Source organism: Oncorhynchus tshawytscha, linkage group LG17 (genome assembly GCF_018296145.1).
Source record: "Oncorhynchus tshawytscha isolate Ot180627B linkage group LG17, Otsh_v2.0, whole genome shotgun sequence".
Taxonomy (NCBI): domain Eukaryota; kingdom Metazoa; phylum Chordata; class Actinopteri; order Salmoniformes; family Salmonidae; genus Oncorhynchus; species Oncorhynchus tshawytscha.
In genome coordinates, this window is record NC_056445.1 from 23,192,204 (window position 1) to 23,216,677 (window position 24,474).

At 47.7% G+C, this 24,474-nt stretch overlaps 1 protein-coding gene across 1 annotated transcript in view; it reads left to right on the plus strand.

Annotated features, from left to right (window-relative positions):
* The window catches only part of LOC112237188 (ankyrin repeat and sterile alpha motif domain-containing protein 1B), a 394,948-nt gene that overhangs the window by 166,807 nt on the left and 203,667 nt on the right, over positions 1-24,474 (plus strand). The window contains 3 exon segments of the mRNA XM_042299987.1: positions 3,189-3,265; positions 3,397-3,507; positions 12,175-12,306. Of these exon segments, the coding sequence (XP_042155921.1) occupies positions 3,189-3,265; positions 3,397-3,507; positions 12,175-12,306 (320 nt within the window).

Consider the following 24,474-nt stretch of genomic DNA (forward strand, 5'->3'; position numbering starts at 1 on the left):
AAGGGTCTGAATACTTATGTATGCCCCAAAAACATTTCTGGGGTATTGTGTGTAGATTGATGAGGGGAAAGAGAGTAAGGCTGTAACGTAACAAAGTGTGGACAAAGTCCAGGGGTCTGAATACATTCGCGAAGGCACTGTATCTACTCCACACGCCATACACACAGAACCAGATGGATGTTTTCAAACATGGTGAGCACTGCCTATTGGTATGAATCTGTACTACCTCAGTCAACTTCCATAGTGTTTTCCCTTATCCAACACTGCCCCTAGTGGCTGAGCTGGAGCGGTGCACTGGTATCTCTCATACAATTCCCACTGCTCTCTCTCTTCTCAATCACCACCAGTCAGCGCTCCCCTTTAATTATCTTTATTGGAGGGAGGGAGGGAGGGAGGGAGCAGAAAATATACATTCAGCACAGCTCGTGCACGCCTGAACACACACTGTGTTTAAACACTACAGCATACTTTATTGTAGGGTGAGGGGGAATGGTGGAGAGAGGAGGAGAGAGGGAGGGAGAGAGGGTGTTGTGGGGGAGGGAGAGAGGGTGTTGTGGAGAAAGGAGGAGAGATCGAGGGTGTTGTGGAGAAAGTAGGAGAGCGGGATGGAGAGAGGGTGTTGTGGAGAGAGGGTGTTGTGGAGAAAGGAAGAGAGAGGGAGGGAGGGAGGGTGTTGTGGAGAAAGGAGGAGAGAGGGTGTTTTGGAGAAAGGAGGAGAGCGGGAGGGAGAGAGGGTGTTGTGGAGAAAGGAAGAGCGAGGGAGGGTCTATTATAATTGAGGGTCTATTATAAACTAGATGGTCTATTATATTTTGAAAGGGTGTTGTGGAGAAAGGAGGAGAGAGGGAGGGAGAGATGGTGTTGTGGAGAAAGGAGGAGAGAGGGAGGGAGAGAGGGTGTTGTGGAGAAAGGAGGAGAGAGGGAGGAGAGAGGGTGTTGTGGAGAAAGGAGAGAGAGGGAGGGAGAGAGGGTGTTGTGGAGAAAGGAGGAGAGAGAGGGAGGGAGAGAGGGTGTTGTGGAGAAAGGAGGAGAGAGAGGGAGGGAGAGAGGGTGTTGTGGAGAAAGGAGGAGAGAGGGAGGGAGAGAGGGTGTTGTGGAGAAAGGAGGAGAGAGGGAGGGAGAGAGGGTGTTGTGGAGAAAGGAGGAGAGAGGGAGGGAGAGAGGGTGTTGTGGAGAAAGGAGGAGAGAGGGAGGGAGAGAGGGTGTTGTGGAGAAAGGAGGAGAGAGAGGGAGGGAGAGAGGGTGTTGTGGAGAAAGGAGGAGAGAGAGGGAGGGAGAGAGGGTGTTGTGGAGAAAGGAGGAGAGAGGGTGTTGTGGAGAAAGGAGGAGAGAGAGGGAGGGAGAGAGGGTGTTGTGGAGAAAGGAGGAGAGAGGGTGTTGTGGAGAAAGGAGGAGAGAGGGTGTTGTGGAGAAAGGAGGAGAGAGGGTGTTGTGGAGAAAGGAGGAGAGAGGGTGTTGTGGAGAAAGGAGGAGAGAGAGGGAGGGAGAGAGGGTGTTGTGGAGAAAGGAGGAGAGAGAGGGAGGGAGAGAGGGTGTTGTGGAGAAAGGAGGAGAGAGGAGGGAGAGAGGGTGTTGTGGAGAAAGGAGGAGAGAGGGTGTTGTGGAGAAAGGAGGAGAGAGGGTGTTGTGGAGAAAGGAGGAGAGAGGGTGTTGTGGAGAAAGGAGGAGAGAGAGGGAGGGAGAGAGGGTGTTGTGGAGAAAGGAGGAGAGAGAGGGAGGGAGAGAGGGTGTTGTGGAGAAAGGAGGAGAGAGGGAGGGAGAGAGGGTGTTGTGGAGAAAGGAGGAGAGAGGGTGTTGTGGAGAAAGGAGGAGAGAGGGAGGGAGAGAGGGTGTTGTGGAGAAAGGAGGAGAGAGGGTGTTGTGGAGAAAGGAGGAGAGAGAGAGAGGGAGAGAGGGTGTTGTGGAGAAAGGAGGAGAAAGGAGGAGAGAGGGTGTTGTGGAGAAAGGAGGAGAAAGGAGGAGAGAGATGGAGGGAGAGAGGGTGTTGTGGAGAAAGGAGGAGAAAGGAGGAGAGAGGGTGTTGTGGAGAAAGGAGGAGAAAGGAGGAGAAAGGAGGAGAAAGGAGGAGAGAGGAGGAGAAAGGAGGAGAGAGAGGAGGAGAAAGGAGGAGAGAGGAGGAGAAAGGAGGAGAGAGGAGGAGAAAGGAGGAGAAAGGAGGAGAGAGGAGAGAGAGGAGGAGAAAGGAGGAGAGAGGAGGGAGAGAGGAGGAGAAAGGAGGAGAGAGGAGGAGAAAGGAGGAGAGAGGAGGAGAGAGGGAGGTGCTTTCAACTCTATCGGGTCTGTGAAGGCCAGTGAACGAGGACAGACCGGAGGAACTACTTCCAGGATTAGAACGCCGCCACACAGAGAGGAACATATTAAGGTGTTGACGTGTGTATTTGGCCAGGTCTGCTTTCTTATCTCCTCTCCCTCTCTCCCCATATCTCCCCATATCTCCCTGTATCTCTCCCATCTCCTCTCTACCCATATCTCACCTCTCTCTCCCTGTATGTCTCCCATCTCCTCTCTCCCCATATCTCCTGTATCTCCCATCTCCCTCTCTCCCCGTATCTCCTCTCTCTCCCCGTATCTCTCCCATCTCCTCTCCACCCATATCTCACCTCTCTCTCCCTGTATCTCTCCCATCTCCTTTCTCTCCCCGTATCTCTCCCATCTCCTCTCTACCCATATCTCACCTCTTTCTCCCCATATCTCCCATCTCTCTCTCCTCTCTCTCTCATCGCCCCTCTCTCTCCCCCCTCGCTCTCTCCCCATATCTTCCCTCTCTCTCCCCTTATAATCTCTCTCCTCTCTCTCTCTCCCATCTCCCCTCTCTCTACCCATATCTCCCCTCTCTCTCTCCCCACCCCCCCCTCTCTCTCTCCCCCCATCCCCCCCTCTCTCTCTCTCTCCCCCATCTCCCCCCTCTCTCTCTCTCTCTCTCCCCCACCCCCCCCCTCCCTCTCTCCCATCTCCCTCTCTCTCTCTCTCTACCCATATCTCCCCCCCTCTCTCTCTCTCTCTCTCTCTCCCTCCCATCTCCCCTCTCTCTCTCTCCTCATATCTCCTCTCTCTCTCTCTCTCTCTCTCCCCATATATCCCTCTCTCTCCCCTTGTAATCTCTCTCCTCTCCCTCATCTCTCCTTCGCTCCCTCTACTCCTCCCTCTCCCCCATCTCCTTCCCCCCTCCTCCTCCTCCTCCTCCCCAGATGATGCTGTGACAGGGGAGCTCTCCAAGCTGCTAAATGAGATGAAGATGTGTCGGGACAGAGACTACTCCTTTGAGGTGTGTTATGTTGTTGATCTCTTCATCTTTGTCTTATAGATCCTTGTGTTGTCTTTGGAATCATTGCTGATGCTTGTGGTGATAAAACCAAGTAATTAAATTACTACCCCACTCTACTCTACTCTACTTAGGAGCTCTGCCAGACCATCTCATCCCACTCTCATTCCATGGAGAGCTTTGGCAGCGGTCACCTATCAGACGAGGAGCGACGCAGTAACGGCACCCTGAGCAGAGTCAGAAAGGTGAGTACCATTTTGGATCAGGGAGGGAGGATGGGACCAGAGGTAATCAAGGGGGATGTGGAGGGTGGATGGGACCAGAGGTAATCAAGGGGGATGTGGAGGGTGAGCACCATTTTGGATCAGGGAGGGAGGATGGGACCAGAGGTAATCAAGGGGGATGTGGAGGGTGAGCACCATTTTGGATCAGGGAGGGTGGATGGGACCAGGGGTAATCAAGGGGGATGTGGAGGGTGAGCACCATTTTGGATCAGGGAGGGAGGATGGGACCAGGGGTAATCAAGGGGGATGTGGAGGTTGAGCACCATTTTGGATCAGGGAGGGTGGATGGGACCAGGGGTAATCAATGGGGATGTGGAGGGTGGATGGGACCAGGGGTAATCAAGGGGGATGTGGAGGGTGAGTACCATTTTGGATCAGGGAGGGTGGATGGGACCAGGGGTAATCAAGGGGGATGTGGAGGGTGGATGGGACCAGGGGTAATCAAGGGGGATGTGGAGGGTGAGGACCATTTTGGATCAGGGAGGGAGGATGGGACCGGAGGTAATCAAGGGGGATGTGGAGGGTGAGCACCATTTTGGATCAGGGAGGGTGGATGGGACCAGGGGTAATCAAGGGGGATGTGGAGGGTGAGCACCATTTTGGATCAGGGAGGGAGGATGGTACCAGGGGTAATCAAGGGGGATGTGGAGGGTGAGGACCATTTTGGATCAGGGAGGGTGGATGGGACCAGGGTTAATCAAGGGGGATGTGGAGGGTGAGCACCATTTTGGATCAGGGAGGGTGGATGGGACCAGGGTTAATCAAGGGGGATGTGGAGGGTGGATGGGACCAGGGGTAATCAAGGGGGATGTGGAGGGTGAGGAACATTTTGGATCAGGGAGGGAGGATGGGACCAGAGGTAATCAAGGGGGATGTGGAGGGTGAGCACCATTTTGGATCAGGGAGGGTGGATGGGACCAGGGGTAATCAATGGGGATGTGGAGGGTGGATGGGACCAGGGGTAATCAAGGGGGATGTGGAGGGTGAGGACCATTTTGGATCAGGGAGGGAGGATGGGACCGGAGGTAATCAAGGGGGATGTGGAGGTTGAGCACCATTTTGGATCAGGGAGGGTGGATGGGACTAGGGGTAATCAAGGGGGATGTGGAGGGTGGATGGGACTAGGGGTAATCAAGGGGGATGTGGAGGGTGAGCACCATTTTGGATCAGGGAGGGTGGATGGGACCAGGGGTAATCAAGGGGGATGTGGAGGGTAGATGGGACCAGGGGTAATCAAGGGGGATGTGGAGGGTGGATGGGACCATTTTGGATCAGGGAGGGAGGATGGGACCAGGGGTAATCAAGGGGGATGTGGAGGGTGAGCACCATTTTGGATCAGGGAGGGTGGATGGGACCAGGGTTAATCAAGGGGGATGTGGAGGGTGAGCACCATTTTGGATCAGGGAGGGTGGATGGGACCAGGGTTAATCAAGGGGGATGTGGAGGGTGAGCACCATTTTGGATCAGGGAGGGTGGATGGGACCAGAGGTAATCAAGGGGGATGTGGAGGGTGAGCACCATTTTGGATCAGGGAGGGTGGCCAGGGGTAATCAAGGGGGATGTGGAGGGTGAGCACCATTTTGGATCAGGGAGGGTGGATGGGACCAGGGGTAATCAAGGGGGATGTGGAGGGTGGATGGGACCAGAGGTAATCAAGGGGGATGTGGAGGGTGAGCACCATTTTGGATCAGGGAGGGTAGATGGGACCAGGGGTAATCAAGGGGGATGTGGAGGGTGAGCACCATTTTGGATCAGGGAGGGTGGATGGGACCAGGGGTAATCAAGGGGGATGTGGAGGGTGAGCATAATTTTGGATCAGGGAGGGTGGATGGGACCAGGGGTAATTAAGGGGGATGTGGAGGGTGGGGACCATTTTGGATCAGGGAGGGTGGATGGGACCAGCGGTAATCAAGGTGGATGTGGAGGGTGGATGGGACCAGGGGTAATCAAGGGGGATGTGGAGGGTGGGGCCCATTATCACAGTTTTGTGTCTGTGGTATCGTACCGTCGTATTGTTATTCTTGGATTGGAAAACCATGTCCTACTGCATCACTCTGGGGTCCATTACTGTAGTAGCATTTAGTCACCAGGAGAGGGCAGCCTCAGACACGCTGTAAGGTAGACATGTTTACTGAGCAAAAACATAAACTCAACATTCAACCATTTAAAAGATTTTACTGGGTTACCGTTCATGTAAGGAAATCAGTCAATTGAAATAAATAAATTAGGGCCTAATCTTTTGATTTCACATGACTGGGAAAACAGAAACATCTATTAGTCACAGATACCTTAAACATAAAGTAGGGGCGGAGATCAGAAAACCAGTCAGCACCTGGTGTGACCACCATTTGCCTCACGCTGCCTCACGCTGCGAATAGAGTTGATCAGGATGATGATTGTGCGCTGTGGAATGTTGTCCGGATATTGGCGGGGACTCGAACACACTGTCATACACGTCGATCCAGAGCATCTCATACGTGCTCAATGGGTGACCTGTCTGGGTATGCAGGCCATGAAGGAACTGGGACATTTTCAGCTTCAAGGAATTGTGTACAGATCCTTGCGACATGCTGAAACTTGAGGTGATGGCGACGGATGAATGGCACGACAACGGGCCTCAGGATCTCGTCACAGTATCTATGTGCTTTCAAATTGCCATCAATAAATACACGTGTTTGTTGTCCATAGCTTATGCCTGTCCATACCATAACCTCACCTCCACCATGGAGCACTCTGTACACAACGTTGACATCAGCAAACTGTTCGCCCACACAATGCCATACGCGCTGTCTGCCATCTGACCGAAACAGTTGAAACCAGGATTAAGTAGTGAAGAGCACACTTGCCCAGCGTCCCAGCGTGCCAGTGGCCATCGGAGGTGAGCATTTGCCCACTGAAGTCTGTTACGACGCTGAACTGCAGTCAGGTCATGACCCTGGTGAGGACGACGAGCATGCAGATGAGCATCCCTGAGACGGTTTCTGACAGTTTGTGCAGAAATTCTTCAGTTATGCAAACCCACAGATTCATCAGCTGTCCGGGTGACTGGTGTCAGACGATCCCGCAGGTGAAGAAGCTGGATGTGGAGGTCCTGGGTTGGCGTGTTTACACATGGTCTGCGGTTGTGAGGCCTGTTGGACGTACTGCCAAATTCTCTAAAATGACATTGGAGGCGGCTTATGGTAGAGAAATTAATATTACATTCTTTGGCAACTGCTCTGGTGGACATCCCTTCAGTCATCATGCCAATTGCACACTCCCTCAAAACTTGAGACATCTGTGGCAATATGTTGTGTGACAAAACTGCACATTTTAGAGTGGCCTTTTATTGTCCCCAGCACAAGGTGCACCTGTGTAATGATCATGCTGTTTAACCTCTAGCGACGAGCAATCCCGTATCCGGGAGTGTAATCATAGCCTCATTCAAATAAAATAATTTACCTTTGAAGAACTTTGGATGTTTTCAATGACGAGACTCTTAGCTGGATAGCAAATGTTCATTTTTTCCAAAAAGATTATTTGTGTAGACGAAATAGCTCCGTTTTGTTCATCAGGTTTTGCTAAGAAAAAGACCGGAAAATGCAGTCACTTACAACGCCAAACTTTTTCCAAATTAGCTCCATAATATCGACAGAAACATGACAAACGTTGTTTAGAATCAATCCTCAAGGTGTTTTTCACATATCTATTTGATAATCTATCAGTGGTGGCAGTTGGCTTCTCATCAGAAGCAAATGGAAAAATACTACAGCTGTAGATTACGCAATAATTGCAACGGAGTACACCAAGCGACCACCTGGTAGATGTAGTTTCTTATGGTCAATCTTCCAATGATATGCCTACAAATACGTCACAATGCTGCAGACACCTTGGGGAAAACGTGGAAAACGTAAGCTGACTCCTAGCTCCTTCACAGCCATATAAGGAGTCATTCGAATGAGGCAGGTTCAAAAAATGTGGCACTTCCTGATTGGATTTTTATCTGGGTTTCGCCTGTAACATCAGTTCTGTGGCACTCACAGACAATATCTTTGCAGTTTTGGAAACGTCAGAGTGTTTTCTTTCCAAAGCTGTCAATTATATGCATAGTCGAGCACCTTTTCGTGACAAAATATCTTGTTTAAAACGGGAACGTTTTTCATCCAAAAATTAAAAGAGCGCCCCCTATATCGAAGAAGTTAATCATCTTCTTGATATCCTACACCTGTCAGGTGGTGGATTGTCTTGTCAAAGGAGAAATTCTCACTAACAAGGATGTGAACTAAATATTAGAGAAATACGTTTTTCGTTCTTATGGAACATTTCTGGGATCGCTTATTTCAGATCATGTATTTGGGGAGTTTCTCCCTTCTCTGCAGATCCACTTAAGCTCTGTCAAGTTGGATGGGGGAGTCTCTCCAGAGATGTTTGATCGGGTTCAAGTCTGGGCTCTGGCTGGGCCACTCAACCATAAAGGCCTGATAGGTGGAGCACTGCAGAAATGGTTATCCTTCTGGAATATTCCACCATCTCCACAGAGGAACTCTGGAGCTCTGTCAGAGTGACCATTGTGTTCTTGGTCACCTCCCAGACCAATGCCCTTTTCCCCTGATTGCTCAGTTTGGCCGGGCGGCCAGCTCTAGGAAGAGTCTTGGTGGTTCCAAACTTCTTCAATTTAAGAATGATTGAGGCCACTGTGTTCTTGGTGACCTTCAATGCTGCAGACATTTTTTGGTACCCTTCCCCAGATCTGTGCCCAACAATTCCTTCCACCTCATGGCTTGGTTTTTGCTGCATGCACTGTCAACTGTGGGACCTTATATAGAAAGGTGTGTGCCTTTCCAAATCATGTCCAATCAAGAAGATTTACCACAGGTGGACTCCAAGTTGAAGAAACATCTCAAGGATGAACAATGGAAATAGGATGCACCTGAGCTCAATTTCAAGTTTTATAGCAAAGGGTCTGAATACTTATGTAAATAAGGTATTCCTGTTTTAAATTTCTAATACATTTGCTAAAATAAAATAAACAGTTTTCGCTTTGTCATTATGGGGTATTGTGTGTAGATTGATGAGGGAAAAAATGAATTCAATCCATTTTAGAATAAGGCTGTAACATAACAAAATGTGTACAAGGGGAAGGTGTTGGAATACTTTCAGAATGCACTGTACATTTCCGTTCAGTATAGAACATCCTCCTTCCTTCTGTAAAGTAACCACTGATCTGACATGACTGGATTGGTGAAAGACATGTAATGGAGTCCTTGCTTTACATCAAATCAGTGATTTTGCTGGAATTCACTTGAAGGAAGGCAGTAAGGTAGGAAGGAAGGCTGCGTGTTTTAGTATTAGAACAAGGCCTTGGTCCGCCTAGCTTCACCCCTCAGAGCTGATTGGTAGAATGGCTTTCATCTCGGTTCTCTCGTTTCCAGGGAGATTGATACCTGTGGCGTTTGGCGCGGCACACTAACAGGAATTGATCTGGTCTGAATCAAACCACTGCCGCTGTGTGTGTGGTGGGAGTGGGTGGCTTGATGGAGCAACAGCCTCTGGGCAGGCCTTGCCTTGGTTTAATAGAAGCACAAACACGTCTCAATCAGTCACACACTGAGGCGACGATGTAGGCGCAAACACACACACACACACAGAGAGCACATGTAATGGAGAGGGTTACGAACAGTATGTATTAGATTTAGTCTCTTCATGGTCAGTGTCTGTATGTGTGTGTCTCATACTTATTTGTATGGCTCTCTATGGATCTGGATGTATGAATATGTCCCCTGCACCCATACAGGCCTATGTGCTCATTTGTATGCATGCACCTCCATTAGCATGGCACACTGTAAATGTCAGAGAGCGATGCAGCATCTGTCCATCAGACAGACTGATGAATAAAAACATGGTCACCTCCCATATCTGCTGTAGGACACACACATCAACTTCCTGGTTCCAGAGCTGAGGTATAACCATAGACAAAGTGTTGGATGTCTATGTGTGTAGCCCACTGCCCTCCTCACTACGTCTGCTGTACACTACGGAAGGGCCTCGCTGGCTAGTAGCGAAGCCTCTTGGCAACGAATCCACACGTTGGTTACTGAATAGAACAAGTCAACAGCCAGGTCACAAATAGGTGCTCGTCATGTTTCTTTGATGTGACATCAACGAATGTGGTGTCAATGTGGTGGCCCGTACCGATATGGCCTTGGCGGCCCATACCGACAAGGCCTTGGTGGCCCGTACCGATATGGCCTTGGTGGCCCGTACCGACATGGCCTTGGTGGCCCGTACCGATATGGCCTTAGTGGCCTATCGTTTATGTACCGTAAGGGACGTCTGTACTGTTGTGTCTATAACTTGAATGTCTCTTCCATGACAATTCCGTGATTTTTACGTGTGATTGTAAGATGGCCATTGACAATTGACAACACAGTCAAGCCCACACTACCTTAATAGTAGCACACAACAAACCAGCTTTTTCCCCACTAAACATAATACTTTTGGTGTGAGAAAGTCAGGGACTACTCAACCCCCAGGCTTCCAATGGGCCTAGCTCTGACAAATCACGTCTACTGTTCAACAGAGAGCAAGAAATATTCATTAGATAGCACATGCTAATATTATTCCAACAAATGAGTGTATCATCATTCAACTGAGCATAACTGGAAGGACTCTTGGCAATACAGACCCTGTGAAAAGGGCATATTGTGTGTGTTAGCGTGCACGTGTGTGTATGATTTGTTTGTCAGGATCCCCAGTAGTTTTTGCAGAAGCAGTTGCTGCTCTTCCAGGGGTCCACAAAAAACACTGAACATTACAAAGTAACAAAACACTGATAGACAAGGAAAGTCACACACATTTAAATACAATTATATACAAACAATGCAACAAAAATGATGTGTGCGTGCGTGTGTTTGTCCTCGCCATTCCATGAGTTGTATTTTTGAAGGTAATTTTGCTGTTTGAGTAATGGGAGATGGAAGAGTTCCATGCGATCATGGCTCTGTATACAACTGCGTTGTCGTGAATTTGTTTTGGACTTGGGGACTGTGAAGAGTAGTACCTGGTGGTATGTCTTGTGGGGTGTGAATGAGTGTCTGAGCTGAATGTTATTTGATTATGCAGACAAACTGGTATTTTTGTCACAGTAATATTTCTCATTAAAACTAGGAGAAGCAGTTAATCTCTTGTCAACCCTCAACCAGTAAAGACTGGCATGCATGTTGTTGATGTTAGTTCTGTATGTGCAGTTAAGCGTTCTGCTTTGTTTATGAGCCAGCTGCAGTTTTGATACTGACTGTTTCCTTATTTAGAATTTCAGTGAGCTCACTGGCTTTGAGTGCTGTAGAGTGTGAAATCATCCGCATATGTAGGCATTCTAGTTTTGTGTAAGACCAATGGCAAATAATTTGTTAAAATAGGGAAGAGTAGCGGCCCAAGGCAACTGCCCCGAGGGATACCTCATTTTAGATATCTGATGTTAAAGAAGATTCCATTGAAGAACACTCTGGATTCTATTGGATAAATAACTCTCCAACTATGTGTTGGCAGGTGATGTAAAGCCATACCAAGTGTGTTGTTTTCAATAATAATGTATGATCAATAACATCAAAGGCTGCACTGAAATCTAACAATACAGCTCCAACTATCATCTTATTATCCATTTATTTTAACCAATCATCAGTCATCTGAGTCAGTGCAGTACAAGTTCAGTGTTCTTCTCTATGTGCATGCTGAATGTCAGTAGTTAACTTGCTCTCTGAAAAATAGTGTTGTATTTGATCAAACAAATTTATCTCCATCAGTTTACTAAAAACAGGCAGCAAACTGATTGGGCGGCTGTTAGAGCCAGCAAACTGATTGGGCGGCTGTTAGAGCCAGCAAAGGGTGCTTTACTATTTTTTGGTAGTGGAATTACTTTATCTTCCTTCCACACCTGTGGACACACACACTCCTTTAGGCTTTGGTTAAATATCTAGCCAATAGGGGTGGTGATACAGTCTGTTACCATTCAATAGTTTACCATCAAGGTTGTCTATACCTGGAGGCTTATCATTATTGATGGATAAAAACGTTTTTTCCACCTCTCCCACACTAACTTGACCGAATAGAAAACAGCAATCCTTCTCCTTCATTATTAAATATTTTATACCAAAATATGATGGTTCACTGTTCAACGTTGTCATTTCATTTCTGAGTTTTTCCATAACTAGTGAAAATAGTAATTGAAATGATTGGCAATACCGAAAGGTTTTGTTATGAATGGCTCATCAACTTCAACGAATGATGGAGATGAATTGGGTTTTCTACCCATGAGATACTCAAATCTTTTCCCATTGTTTTTATGTCATTTATCTTTGTTTGGTAATACTTTCTTCTGTTTGTTAAGTTTAGTCACAACAATTCTCAATTGACAGTATGTCAACCAATCAGCTGAGCAGCCTGACTTGTTTGCCACCTCTTTTACATAATTTCTTTGAAACATGAAATGTTTCAGTTCGTCATCAATCCAGGGGGCTTTAACAGTTCCCACGGTTAGTTTCTTAACAGGTGCATGTTTGTCAACAATTTGCATGAATCATTTTCAATGTGTGTGCGTGCGTGTGTGCGTGTGTGCTTTAAATGAACCGTGTGTATTGAATCTCTCTGCAGCGGCCCACTCCCCCACTTCCCCCAGCCCAGGAGGAAGAGGAGGGGGAGAAGAGCTGTGGCCCTGCTGGGTTCTGGGAGGCCCTCACACCCTGCAACGGTTGTCACAACCTTGGCTTCTCCAGCGTGTCACAGGTACGCACGAACACACACGCACACACACGCACACACACACCTCCCCCTTTCACTTGTATTCCTACATAGCCTCTTCGTCCTGTAATTAATATAACTGATAACCATTGTTATGGAGTGCCAGTATACTATGCTATAATTGCCCTGTCTCAATCATAAGTCATTCTAATGGCCTGTTTCCCAGTTTGCATGGCTTGTTGCCTCTGAAACCCTCAGTTAATATACATCACCCAGCAGAATGCAGCTCTGCTGGGCCATGTAGCAATATGTTTATGCATTTCCATGACTAATAGAGCTCAGTGGATGTCGTTTTGCGCTTGGTGTGTATTTGTCTTTGTGTTGTCGTGAGAATCGCATAGTATCTCTCTCGACCACTTGCGCTCTCTTTCACTATCTTTCTCACTATCTATCTTTCTCACTATCTATCTTTCTCACTATCTACAGTTGAAGTCGGAACTTTACATATACCTTAGCCAAATACATTTAAACTCAGTTTTTCACAATTCCTGACATTTAATCCTACTACAAATTCCCTGTCTTAGGTCAGTTAGGATCACCACTTTATTTTAAGAATGTGAAATGTCAGAATAAGTAGAGTAGGGAGAATGATTTATTTCAGCTTTTATTTCTTTCATCACATTCTCAGTGGGTCAGAAGTTTACATACACTCAATTAGTATTTGGTAGCAAAGTATTTGGTTGCCTTTAAATTGTTTAACTTGGGTCAAACATTTCGGGGAGCCTTCCACAAGCTTCCCACAATAAGTTGGGTGAATTTTGGCCCATTCCTCCTGACAGAGCTGGTGTAACTGAGTCAGGTTTGTAGGCCTCCTTGCTCGCACACGCTTTTTCAGTTCTGCCCACAAATGTTCTATAGGATTGAGGTCAGGGCTTTGTGATGGCCACTCCAATACCTTGACTTTGTTGTTCTTAAGCCATTTTTCCACAACTTTGGAAGTATGCTTGGGGTCATTGTCCATTTGGAAGACCCATTTGCGACCAAGCTTTAACTTTAACTGATGTCTTGAGATGTTGCTTCAATATATCCACATAATTTTCCTCCTCATAATGCCATCTATTTTGTGAAGTGCACCAGTCCCTCCTGCAGCAAAGCACCCCCACAACATGATCCTGCCACCACTGTGCTTCCCGGTTGGGATGGTGTTCTTCGGCTTGCAAACCTCTCCCTTTTTCCTCCAAACATAACTATGGTCATTATGGCCAAACAGGTCCATTTTTGTTTCATCAGACAAGAGGACATTTCCCCCAAAAGTACGATCTTTGTCCCCATGTGCAGTTACAAACTGTAGTCTGGCTTTTTTCTGGCGGTTTTGGAGCAGTGGCTTCTTCCTTGCTGACCGGCCTTTCAGATTATGTCGATATAGGACTAGTTTTATTGTGGATATAGAGACTTTTGTACCTGTTTCCTCCAGCATATTCACAAGGTTCTTTGCTGTTGTTCTGGGATTGATTTGCACTTTTGCACCAAAGTACGTTCATCTCTAGGAGACAGCCTTCCTGAGCGGTATGACGGCTGCGTGGTCCCACGGTGTTTATACTTGCGTACTATTGTTTGTACAGATTAACGTGGTACCTTCAGGCATTTGGAAATTGCTCCCAAGGATGAACCAGACTTGTGGATGTCTACAATTTTTTTCTGAGGTATTGGCTGATTTCTTTTGATTTTCCCATGATGCCAAGCAAAGAGGCACTGAGTTTGAAGGTCGTCCTGGAAATACATCCACAGGTACACCTCAAAATTGACTCAAATGATGTCAATTAGCCTATCAGAAGCTTCTAAAGCCATGACATCATTTTCTGGAATTTTCCAAGCTGTTTAAAGGCACAGTCAACTTACTGTATGTAAACTTCTGACCCACTGGAATTGTGATACAGTGAATTATTAGTGAAATAATCTGTCTGTAAACAATTGTTGAAAAAATGACTTGTGTCATTCACAGAGTAGACATCCTAACCAACTTGCCAAAACTATAGTTTGTTAACAAGAAATTTGTGGAGTGGTTGAAAAACGAGTTTTAATGACTCCAGCCTAAGTGTATGTAAACTTCCGACTTCAAATGTATCTTTCTCACTATCTTTCTGAATATCTTTTTCTCACTTTGTTTAGTTTCTCTCTCTTTCGCTCTCCCTTAATTTTGCTCTCTCTTGTTGTCTCCACAACGGGGAAGAGCATCAGTATCCATTCTCCCAGCTCTTTCCCCTCCGTTTCCCCCTTTTCCCCCCTTTCACCCCCTCTGTCCTCCCTCTCTCCCCCTCCTGTCTCCCTGTCTCCCCCTCTTTCCCTTCCCTCTCTCCCCCTCTGTCTCCCCCTCATGTCTCCCTCCTCTGTCTTCCCCCTCTCCCCCTCCTGTCTCCACCCTCTGTCCCCCCTCTTCCCTCCTGCGTTTGGCCCACAGCCAGGCTAGAGTTAACTATCTATCAACACCTGGGTCTCTGTGTGGTGGGGGATGATGGGCCTGGGATGGAGTCCCTGGCCGATTAGCAGGGTCCACATACATTTTGTGTATGTGTGTACATTTTGTTCTCAACTGGCCTCATTTTGGTTTCAACTAGCCCAAAATTCTCCTCACACCTCCTCTCCCTGTCCCCAAGGCAATCAGCTCCCTCCTGATTGGTTTGTCTCTCAACAAGGGAATCATATTACTCATAACAGGATGCTTCAACTAGTCCTGGAACTTTCAAAGTGTTTGTTCAACCAATCAACTACTCAGCACAATCTTCACAAAATATCCATCTGTATTGTTTAATTGCAGAGGTTAAATTGTAAGTAAGGATGCTTTTTCAGCGCCAATGTCCACCACCAAAGCAGACTTACTCCACACCTCGTCAGTCTCCCTCCCTTTTTCTCTCCTCCTTCTCTCCATCTGTTCTTCTCTCCTTCCTCCTCTCATCCGTCCGGTCTTTCAGATTGTCAGAGTGATGGCAGTCCCACTGGGCTCTGTTCTCCTCCTCTTTTTAAGTGGTGAAATGTCTCTCTCTCGTTTTCCACTCGGTTTCACCTCTTCGCTTTTTCTCCACAACTTTCTTTCCCTTTGGCCTCAACCCCCATCTCTCCGTCTCTCTCTCTCCTTCCCTAGCTCACCCCCATCTCTCTGTCTCTCTCTCCTTCCCTACCTCATCCCACATCTCTCTGTCTCTCTCTCTTCTTCCCTACATCACCCCCCATCTCTCTGTCTCTCTCTCTCTCTCTCCTTCCCTACCTCATCGCACATCTCGCTGTCTCTCTCTCTCCTTCCTACCTCATCCCACATCTCTCTGTCTCTCTCTCTCCTTCCCTACCTCAACCCCCATCTCTCTGTCGCTCTCTCTCCTTCCCTACCTCAACCCACATCTCTCTGTCGCTCTCTCTCCTTCCCTACCTCAACCCGCATCTCTCTGTCTCTCTCTCTCCTTCCCTACCTCAACCCCCATCTCTCTGTCGCTCTCTCTCCTTCCCTACCTCAACCCACATCTCTCTGTCGCTCTCTCTCCTTCCCTACCTCAACCCGCATCTCTCTGTCTCTCTCTCTCCTTCCCTACCTCAAACCCCATCTCTCTGTCGCTCTCTCTCCTTCCCTACCTCAACCCGCATCTCTCTGTCTCTCTCTCTCCTTCTCTACCTCACCCCCATCTCTCTGTCTCTCTCTCTCCTTCCCTACCTCACCCCCATCTCTCTCTCTCTCCTTCCCTACCTCACCCCCCATCTCTCTGTCTCTCTCTCTCCTTCCCTACCTCACCCCACATATCTCTCTCTCTCTCTCTCTCTCCTTCCCTACCTCACCCCCATCTCTCTCTCTCTCTCTCTCCTTCCCTACCTCACCCCCATCTCTCCGTCTCTCTCTCTCCTTCCCTACCTCACCCCACATCTCTGTCTCTCTCTCTCCTTCCCTACCTCACCCCACATCTCTCTCTCCTTCCCTACATCAGCCCACATCTCTCTCTCTCCTTCCCCACATCTCTATCTCTCTCCTTCCCTACCTCACCCCATCTCTCTGTCTCTCTCTCTCCTTCCCTACCTCACCCCACATCTCTGTCTCTCTCTCTCCTTCCCTACCTCACCCCACATCTCTCTGTCTCTCTCTCTCCTTCCCTACCTCACCCCCATCTCTCCGTCTCTCTCTCTCCTTCCCTACCTCACCCCACATCTCTGTCTCTCTCTCTCCTTCCCTACCTCACCCCACATCTCTCTCTCCTTCCCTACATCAGCCCACATCTCTCTCTCTCCTTCCCCACATCTCTATCTCTCTCCTTCCCTACCTCACCCCCATCTCTCTGTCTCTCTCTCTCCTTCCCTACCTCACCCCACATCTCTGTCTCTCTCTCTCCTTCCCTACCTCACCCCACATCTCTCTCTCTCCTTCCCTACATCAGCCCATATCTCTCTCTCTCCTTCCCCACATCTCTATCTCTCTCCTTCCCTACCTCACCCCCCATCTCTCTGTCTCTCTCTCTCCTTCCCTACCTCACCCCCCATCTCTCTCTCCTTCCCTACATCAGCCCACATCTCTTTCTCCACATTTCTCTCTCACTGTCTGACAGAAGTGTGTTAAGCGCTGTATCGATCGCCGTGGTAGCGAGGTCTCAGCTGTCACTCAAGCTGTCAGTCAGAGAGACGGACTGTACTCTGATGTGTGCTGCAGAGGGTTACTGTAAAAGGCTGCTGTGCGTGTGTGTATGTGTGCGCGTGTGTGCGTGTGTGCGTGTGTGTGTGTGTGTGTGATAAATAGAGCAAGTGAGGGAGTCAGAGAGAGAGAGGGAGAGAAAGAGAGAGAGCATTTAGTTGTAACCACAGGAGCAACCCCAAGACATCATCAAACGTCTTTCATTGCCACAGTTCCTATATATGGGCATTGAGAAGGTGGAAAAACGTGTCCTTCTCTGTCGCCTGTCTTGCATATGTGTGTTTGAGCGGAGGGGGTTCCATCTCTCTCGTCACACAGACGTGGATCCTCTGTCCTCTCCATGTGAACGCAGACCGATGCCATGACAACCAAGGACCACTTTAGGGGGGGGGGTGTTTGGTAAAGCGGTGCGGGGTTCCTTCAGCTGAAAGTACGACTTCTTAGAAGGAAACAAAGTATGAACTTTTTCACTGTGGAGCCCCTGCAGAGAGAACGATGGGGAGAGATGGGGGGAGGGGGAGAGGGAAGGCAAAGTGTCCACACGGTTGCTAGGCAACACAGAAATTCATAAAGTAGCAGGCGTGGGATATCCGCCCACTACAACCATTGACAAATCTGTACCAGATCAGGTCAGGTGCGTCAGAGCACTGCGCAATATCAGACACACACGCATACGGAAACACACACCCACACACATACGCACAGGGCTGTACGCACACAAATTGGGCCTAGTGCTCCCGAGTGGTGCAGCGGTCTAAGGCACTGCATCACAGTGCTAGAGGCGTCACTACAGACACCCTAGTTCAAATCCAGGCTGTATCACAACCGGCCGTGATTGGGAGTCCCATAGTGCGGCCAAATTGGTCCAGCGTCATCCGGGTTTGGCCTGTGCAGGCCGTCGTTGTAAATAAGAATGTGTTCTTAACTGACTTGCCTCGTTAAATAAAGGTTCAATTCAACAACAATAAAATACAATGCAGGTTGGGAGAATCCAGAGTAAATGAATGGAGCTGGAAGGGTGTGTGACCAATGCTGCAGTCATAGTAAGCTGTAGTGACCAATGCTGCAGTCATAGTAAGCTGTAGTGACCAATGCTGCAGTCATAGTAAGCTGTAGTGACCAATGCTGCAGTCATAGTAAGCTGTAGTGACCAATGCTGCAGTCATAGTAAGCTGTAGTGACCAATGCTGCAGTCATAGTAAGCTGTAGTGACCAATGCTGCAGTCATAGTAAGCTGTAGTGACCAATGCTGCAGTCATAGTAAGCTGTAGTGACCAATGCTGCAGTCATAGTAAGCTGTAGTGACCAATGCTGCAGTCATAGTAAGCTGTAGTGACCAATGCTGCAGTCATAGTAAGCTGTAGTGACCAATGCTGCAGTCATAGTAAGCTGTAGTGACCAATGCTGCAGTCATAGTAAGCTGTAGTGACCAATGCTGCAGTCAGTCACCAATGTGCAGTCATAGTAAGCTGTGTGACCAATGCTGCAGTCATAGTAAGCTGTAGTGACCAATGCTGCAGTCATAGTAAGCTGTAGTGACCAATGCTGCAGTCATAGTAAGCTGTAGTGACCAATGCTGCAGTCAGTAGTAATGCTGCAGTCATAGTGTCCAATGCTGCAGTCATAGTAAGCTAGTGACCATGCTGCATGCTGTAGTGACCAATGCTGCAGTCATAGTAAGCTGTAGTGACCAATGCTGCAGTCATAGTAAGCTGTAGTGACCAATGCTGCAGTCATAGTAAGCTGTAGTGTCCAATGATGCAGTCATAGTAAGCTGTAGTGTCCAACGCTGCAGTCATAGTAAGCTGTAGTGTCCAATGCTGCAGTCATAGTAAGCTGTAGTGACCAATGCTGCAGTCATAGTAAGCTGTAGTGACCAATGCTGCAGTCATAGTAAGCTGTAGTGACCAATGCTGCAGTCATAGTAAGCTGTAGTGACCAATGCTGCAGTCATAGTAAGCTGTAGTGTCCAATGCTGCAGTCATAGTAAGCTGTAGTGACCAATGCTGCAGTCATAGTAAGCTGTAGTGACCAATGCTGCAGTCATAGTAAGCTGTAGTGACCAATGCTGCAGTCATAGTAAGCTGTAGTGACCAATGCTGCAGTCATAGTAAGCTGTAGTGACCAATGCTGCAGTCATAGTAAGCTGTAGTGACCAATGCTGCAGTCATAGTAAGCTGTAGTGACCAATGCTGCAGTCATAGTAAGCTGTAGTGACCAATGCTGCAGTCATAGTAAGCTGTAGTGACCAATGCTGCAGTCATAGTAAGCTGTAGTGACCAATGCTGCAGTCATAGTAAGCTGTAGTGACCAATGCTGCAGTCATAGTAAGCTGTAGTGACCAATGCTGCAGTCATAGTAAGCTGTAGTGACCAATGCTGCAGTCATAGTAAGCTGTAGTGACCAATGCTGCAGTCATAGTAAGCTGTAGTGACCAATGCTGCAGTCATAGTAAGCTGTAGTGACCAATGCTGCAGTCATAGTAAGCTGTAGTGACCAATGCTGCAGTCATAGTAAGCTGTAGTGACCAATGCTGCAGTCATAGTAAGCTGTAGTGTCCAATGCTGCAGTCATAGTAAGCTGTAGTGACCTTGTCACGCCCAGCCATCCTCTCCTCATCTCGCTAGAACATTCTGCTGACATTGTCAGGCGCTACCCTTGGGATTCTTAGAACCGCTGGGAGTGTGTGTGTGTTTGTGTTTCCCTCAGGGTTGCAGATAACTGTGTCCTCGAGGGGAAAAGAACAGAGGTTCTGGAGGTCTGATAAGAGAGAGTCTTGAGGAACAGAGGAAGAGGTGGGGTCAGATGTTTGAGTTTCATATCAGTCATGACCAAGATCAAATTGTTTTGATGAAATATAACTTTCCACTTTGTTCTTATACAGACTTCAATACACTTCAATATGTTACATATGTGACTAGTGTTATTTAAATTGATCATTGAGAAACACCCCCTGGATGTTTTGTGAGATGATTTGCTCCACAGAACACACTGGTTGGAGTGTTCCAATGTGCTGGTTCGAAATCCCAACTAGGTGAAACATCTGCCGATGTGCCCTTGAGCAAGGCAAGAGTAAGAGTATCTGCTATGTTACTCACGTTACAATGTAAAAGTCATGTAAATGCAGTTGAAGGAAGGTTGTTCAGGAGGTATCGGTGTCCCATGTGGCTCAGTTGGTAGAGCATGGCGCATGGCGCAGCATAGGCAAGATACAGTAGATGAGCATTAAGTATCAAACCAAGCTTTCAGACAGGGAATGCATTAAGTATCAAATCAAGCTTTCAGACAGGGAATGCATTAAGTATCAAATCAAGCTTTCAGACAGGGAATGCAAATCAAATCAAATCAAATTGTATTTGTCACATACACATGGTTAGCAGATGTTAATGCGAGTGTAGCGAAATGCTTGTGCTTCTAGTTCCGACAATGCAGTAATAACGAACAAGTAATCTAACTAACAATTCCAAAAAAACTACTGTCTTATACACAGTGTAAGGGGATAAAGAATATGTACATAAGGATATATGAATGAGTGATGGTACAGAGCAGCATAGGCAAGATACAGTAGATGATATCGAGTACAGTATATACATATGAGATGAGTATGTAAACCAAGTGGCATAGTTAAAGTGGCTAGTGATACATGTATTACATAAGGATGCAGTCGATGATATAGAGTACAGTATATACGTATGCATATGAGATGAATAATGTAGGGTAAGTAACATTATATAAGGTAGCATTGTTTAAAGTGGCTAGTGATATATTTACATCATTTCCCATCAATTCCCATTATTAAAGTGGCTGGAGTTGAGTCAGTGTCATTGACAGTGTGTTGGCAGCAGCCACTCAATGTTAGTGGTGGCTGTTTAACAGTCTGATGGCCTTGAGATAGAAGCTGTTTTTCAGTCTCTCGGTCCCAGCTTTGATGCACCTGTTCTGACCTCGCCTTCTGGATGACAGCGGGGTGAACAGGCAGTGGCTCGGGTGGTTGATGTCCTTGATGATCTTTATGGCCTTCCTGTAGCATCGGGTGGTGTAGGTGTCCTGGAGGGCAGGTAGTTTGCCCCCGGTGATGCGTTGTGCAGACCTCACTACCCTCTGGAGAGCCTTACGGTTGAGGGCGGTGCAGTTGCCATACCAGGCGGTGATACAGCCCGCCAGGATGCTCTCGATTGTGCATCTGTAGAAGTTTGTGAGTGCTTTTGGTGACAAGCCGAATTTCTTCAGCCTCCTGAGGTTGAAGAGGCGCTGCTGCGCCTTCTTCACGATGCTGTCTGTGTGAGTGGACCAATTCAGTTTGTCTGTGATGTGTATGCCGAGGAACTTAAAACTTGCTACCCTCTCCACTACTGTTCCATCGATGTGGATGGGGGTGTTCCCTCTGCTGTTTCCTGAAGTCCACAATCATCTCCTTAGTTTTGTTGACGTTGAGTGTGAGGTTATTTTCCTGACACCACACTCCGAGGGCCCTCACCTCCTCCCTGTAGGCCGTCTCGTCGTTGTTGGTAATCAAGCCTACCACTGTTGTGTCGTCCGCAAACTTGATGATTGAGTTGGAGGCGTGCGTGGCCACGCAGTCGTGGGCGAACAGGGAGTACAGGAGAGGGCTCAGAACGCACCCTTGTGGGGCCCCAGTGTTGAGGATCAGCGGGGAGGAGATGTTGTTGCCTACCCTCACCACCTGGGGGCGGCCCGTCAGGAAGTCCAGTACCCAGTTGCACAGGGCGGGGTCGAGACCCAGGTCTCGAGCTTGATGACGAGCTTGGAGGGTACTATGGTGTTGAATGCCGAGCTGTAGTCGATGAACAGCATTCTCACATAGGTATTCCTCTTGTCCAGATGGGTTAGGGCAGTGTGCAGTGTGGTTGAGATTGCATCGTCTGTGGACCTATTTGGGCGGTAAGCAAATTGGAGTGGGTCTAGGGTGTCAGGTAGGGTGGAGGTGATATGGTCCTTGACTAGTCTCTCAAAGCACTTCATGATGACGGATGTGAGTGGCCCTCTTGAAGCATGTGGGAACAGCAGACTGGTATTGGGATTGATTGAATATGTCCGTAAACACACCGTCCAGCTGGTCTGCGCATGCTCTGAGGGCGCGGCTGGGGATGCCGTCTGGGCCTGCAGCCTTGCGAGGGTTAACACGTTTAAATGTCTTACTCACCTCGGCTGCAGTGGAGGAGAGACCGCATGTTTTCGTTGCAGGCCGTGTCAGTGGCACTGTATTGTCCTCAAAGCGGGCAAAAAAGTTATTTAGTCTGCCTGGGAGCAAGACATCCTGGTCCGTGACTGGGCTGGATTTCTTCCTGTAGTCCGTGATTGACTGTAGACCCTGCCACATGCCTCTTGTGTCTGAGCCGTTGAATTGAGATTCTACTTTGTCTCTGTACTGGCGCTTAGCTTGTTTGATAGCCTTGCGGAGGGAATAGCTGCACTGTTTGTATTCAGTCATGTTACCAGACACCTTGCCCTGATTAAAAGCAGTGGTTCGCGCTTTCAGTTTCACACGAATGCTGCCATCAATCCACGGTTTCTGGTTAGGGAATGTTTTAAATGTTGCTATGGGAACGACATCTTCAACGCACGTTCTAATGAACTCGCACACCGAATCAGCGTATTCGTCAATGTTGTTGTCTGACGCAATACGAAACATCTCCCAGTCCACGTGATGGAAGCAGTCTTGGAGTGTGGAGTCAGCTTGGTCGGACCAGCGTTGGACAGACCTCAGCGTGGGAGCCTCTTGTTTTAGTTTCTGTCTGTAGGCAGGGATCAACAAAATGGAGTCGTGGTCAGCTTTTCCGAAAGGGGGCGGGGCAGGGCCTTATATGCGTCGCGGAAGTTAGAGTAACAATGATCCAGGGTCTTTCCACCCCTGGTTGCGCAATCGATATGCTGATAAAATGTAGGGAGTCTTGTTTTCAGATTAGCCTTGTTAAAATCCCCAGCTACAATGAATGCAGCCTCCGGATAAATCGTTTCCAGTTTGCAGAGAGTTAAATAAAGTTCGTTCAGAGCCATCGATGTGTCTGCTTGGGGGGGATATATACGGCTGTGATTATAATCGAAGAGAATTCTCTTGGTAGATAATGCGGTCTACATTTGATTGTGAGGAATTCTAAATCAGGTGAACAGAAGGATTTGAGTTCCTGTATGTTTCTTTCATCACACCATGTCACGTTGGCCATAAGGCATACGCCCCCGCCCCTCTTCTTACCAGAAAGATGTTTGTTTCTGTCGGCGCGATGCGTGGAGAAACCCGCTGGCTGCACCGCTTCGGATAGCGTCTCTCCAGTGAGCCATGTTTCCGTGAAGCAGAGAACGTTACAGTCTCTGATGTCCCTCTGGAATGCTACCCTTGCTCGGATTTCATCAACCTTGTTGTCAAGAGACTGGACATTGGCAAGAAGAATGCTAGGGAGTGGTGCACGGTGTGCCCGTCTCCGGAGTCTGACCAGAAGACCGCTTCGCTTCCCTCTTTTTCTGAGTCGTTTTTGGGTCGCTGCATGGAATCCACTCCGTTGTCCTGTTTGTAAGGCAGAACACAGGATCCGCGTCGCGAAAAACATATTCTTGGTCGTACTGATGGTGAGTTGACGCTGATCTTATATTCAGTAGTTCTTCTCGACTGTATGTAATGAAACCTAAGATGACCTGGGGTACTAATGTAAGAAATAACACGTAAAAAAACAAAAAACTGCATAGTTTCCTAGGAACGCGAAGCGAGGCGGCCATCTCTGTCGGCGCCGGAAGTACATTAAGTATCAAATCAAGCTTTCAGACAGGGAATGCATTAAGTATCAAATCAAGCTTTCAGACAGGGAATGCATTAAGTATCAAATCAAGCTTTCAGACAGGGAATGCATTAAGTATCAAACCAAGCTTTCAGACAGGGAATGCATTAAGTATCAAATCAAGCTTTCAGACAGGGAATGCATTAAGTATCAAACCAAGCTTTCAGACAGGGAATGCATTAAGTATCAAACCAAGCTTTCAGACAGGGAATGCATTAAGTATCAAATCAAGCTTTCAGACAGGGAATGCATTAAGTATCAAATCAAGCTTTCAGACAGGGAATGCATTAAAACCTGTTAAAGATAGGGCTGATTACTGCCCCCTTTGGAGGAATTGCGTGCCCATAGTAAACAGAAAAAAAATCTGTCAAAAATTGCTAATATATGCATATAAAAATTATTATTGAATAGAAAACACTCTAAAGCTTCTAAAACCGTTTAAATTATGTCTCTATGTAAAGCAGAACTCTCAGGGCACTAATTCTCCCAAACTCTCTCTTGTCATCATAAAAGTTGCCCCAACTTTGACGTCATCGCCCCCACCCTTCCCAAGCACCTACAGTCCTGGGAACAGTTTCTATGTCTTCAGCGCGATGTCTGCTTTCAATGGGGCTTCTCATTGTGAGAATCGCGCGCTCACGAGAGTTTTGGCGGGCCGAAACCTTTCGGTCACGCGAAAAAACAGGTTACTCTCATGCGCGCTCTGCTCGGGTGATGTCTTTCTTCCAAGATTGATTAAACGACGCGTGTGTTTCTGAT